This window comes from Echinops telfairi, unplaced genomic scaffold (assembly GCF_000313985.2).
Source record: "Echinops telfairi isolate 266 unplaced genomic scaffold, ASM31398v2 ScPeMD7_2010;HRSCAF=2546, whole genome shotgun sequence".
NCBI classification, from domain to species: Eukaryota; Metazoa; Chordata; class Mammalia; order Afrosoricida; family Tenrecidae; genus Echinops; species Echinops telfairi.
In genome coordinates, this window is record NW_022105908.1 from 21,272,647 (window position 1) to 21,275,211 (window position 2,565).

The window sequence follows — 2,565 nt, forward strand, 5'->3', positions numbered from 1 at the left end:
GGGGAGGGAAGGAAAAACAATTAGTGAAGGCCCTAATGAATCAAACATGGCAGAGTTTGGCCAGATTCACCCTCCGACTTATTTCCCAGCCCTCATCCAAGATCAACTAGAGATTTATGTTGGGGAAGGGGGCTAGGTTGAGTAGAAGAGGAGACATTGTAGAGAAAAGAGTGAAGTTTTTCACCTCATTTCTAATCCACCAGGGAGAGCCAGGAAATCAGATTCCAAGGAGAGCTTCAGCAGAGGGGAGAGTAAGGGGACAGTGGCCAGCTCAGATGCAGGAGGCTTCGAAGTACTCCCAACCAAACCCGCTGCCCTCGAGCCAATGCTAACTCCTAAGGACCCTACACGACAGAGTGGAACTGCCCCTGTGGGTTTCCAAGACTCTAACTCTTTACGGGAGTAGAAAGCCTCATCTCTCCCTCAGGGTGGCGGGTGGCTTTGAACTGCTGACCTTGCATTGAACAGCCCAAACCATAACCCACTACACCACCAGGGTTCCTGAGTGATCACAGATAATTCGTGTGCTCCGTCTTCTCCTCACCTACCTCTCAGGCAACACATTTTGTGGGAAACTAACACTGAGGGAAATATAACGAGGACTCTATTCTCTACCATAACAGAGGAACTCTGGAAAGCTAGTATTCCACAGTAGGAAAGCCACCACTTTGGCTAAGTCGGAGATAAAGTCCAAGTCCATTATCCTGCTTTAAATATCGTTCCACAGAGTCTACCCTAACAGCTCTGTTGCCTTCAAGTGAGCACATGGTCGATTCCACCTCCCTACAGAAGCAGACATCCTGTTACTACTCTTCCTGCCATGTCACCCAGCCCCCCTCCTACCTTCCCCCAGTGCAGGTCCCTCACCTGTGAGCCCAGGGACCTTACTGTAGTTACCACCCACTTTGTGACGTATGTAACCACTGAATATGCATGTCTTATGGCTACCTATAAATAGCCCAAGACAGTAAAGATTCCCTCTCTCTCGTCACAGTTCCAAATGTGCCTGACTCCTTCGTTGTACTCCCTCTCCTACCTTTCCCATCCGCTATGACTTTACTATGATCTTCACATATGATCACTGTGCAATTGCCCCTACTGACCCTTCAGTTGTTAGAGGCTGGCTTCCTCTGATGAAATGTGTGTGTAATCTTGTAATGATAGTAAATATATTCTCAGGAAAGAATATAACATGATGAAGCTCCAAAACCAAACTCACCGCCATCGAGTCAATGCTGACCCCTGTGGGTTTCGGAGACTGGAACGGCTTACAGGAGTGGAAAGCTCAGTCTTTCTCTCGAGGAGCTGCTGGTAGTTTCGAACTGCCGACCATACAGATCACAGCCCTCCACATAACGACTACACCAGGATGAAGGTGTGAAGATTTCACTGGGTTGGCAGCTAAGATAAATGCATTTATTAACAGACCTGAAACAACTTTGTAGCCCCTACTGATAACTCAACTCAGAGCACTTCTCACCAGCATTCCAACTTGTTATCTTCCTTAATAAGCCTTTTAATCATGAATTTTGTCTGTGAGTTCTGGGTAGCCATTGCAATGAATACTAGAACCCAAAAAAGTAAACTAGAGAACCCTAATTAAGACCAGATGCCAGTAAATAATCCTTCTCCTTCACCTCCTCCTTCTCGTTTATTTTCCTACCCACTCTCCCTACTTACCTTCCTATCCCTCCCCTTCCCTCACCCTCCTCCCTGCTGCCTTCACCATCATCTTCAAAGTTTTTTCCTTTGGTGTGAAGCCACTGCTTCCCCTTGATAATAATGGCTTCATGAAATATGTATCTTCATGACATTGACTAACTTTACTGAACATAATGTCCTCCAATTTTGTCCGTGGCATGTTTGACAGACTCATCATTGTTTTTTAAGTATGCATTAACATCAAGACAAGGCAATATTTATAACCTGCCTTGTCGAAGAATCCTGAATATCTTAAAAGCAACAGTAGTTAGATTGTAAATCTAATTAGACTATAAATCAATAAGCATTAGTACATTTGTAGTTACAGAAATAGAGATTGACTAAATATTAAATACCCCGAGGTAAACTATGTAGTAGGTAAGGACAGTTTATTCCTCATGTGAATTCTCTCTGGAAATTAAATGGTAAGCTATAGATCATGCAATGAAGTATAGCTATATAGATTACACGTTTTTCTATTTGGCTCCACCTAAAGGGCTATTATCCATTTGTGGTGTGTGTACATGACTTATATAGAAGGGACTTCAAAAAGTTCATGGAAAAATGGAACTGTGAGAATTTTTGGAGCCCCCTCATGTGCTTCTAGATATCTAGAATAGACTAATATTTCATTTATGATCAGGACATAATTCAAGCTATGGAAATAACAGTTACTTGTAAGATTGGCACTTAAGAGCTCAACCTGTGGATGTTCTCAGAGTGAGGTGATTGGGATTCTTGTCATTTGGAAGTAATAAGTTTAAACTTAGCTATAAATTTAGCTTGAGTCAGAGACTTAGACGGAGAGCTGGAACTCTTTTTGAAATTGCAGAAACTGAAAAAAGAATTGCCAACAGAAAGCAT

At 43.0% G+C, this 2,565-nt stretch overlaps 1 protein-coding gene across 1 annotated transcript in view; it reads right to left on the reverse strand.

Moving 5' to 3' along the window:
* The window catches only part of LOC101649462 (polyunsaturated fatty acid lipoxygenase ALOX15), a 46,609-nt gene extending 45,384 nt beyond the window's left edge, over window positions 1-1,225 (reverse strand). The window contains 1 exon segment of the mRNA XM_045293321.1: window positions 1,220-1,225. Within this exon segment, the coding sequence (XP_045149256.1) occupies window positions 1,220-1,225 (6 nt within the window).
* Between the last annotated feature and the right edge of the window lie 1,340 nt (window positions 1,226-2,565).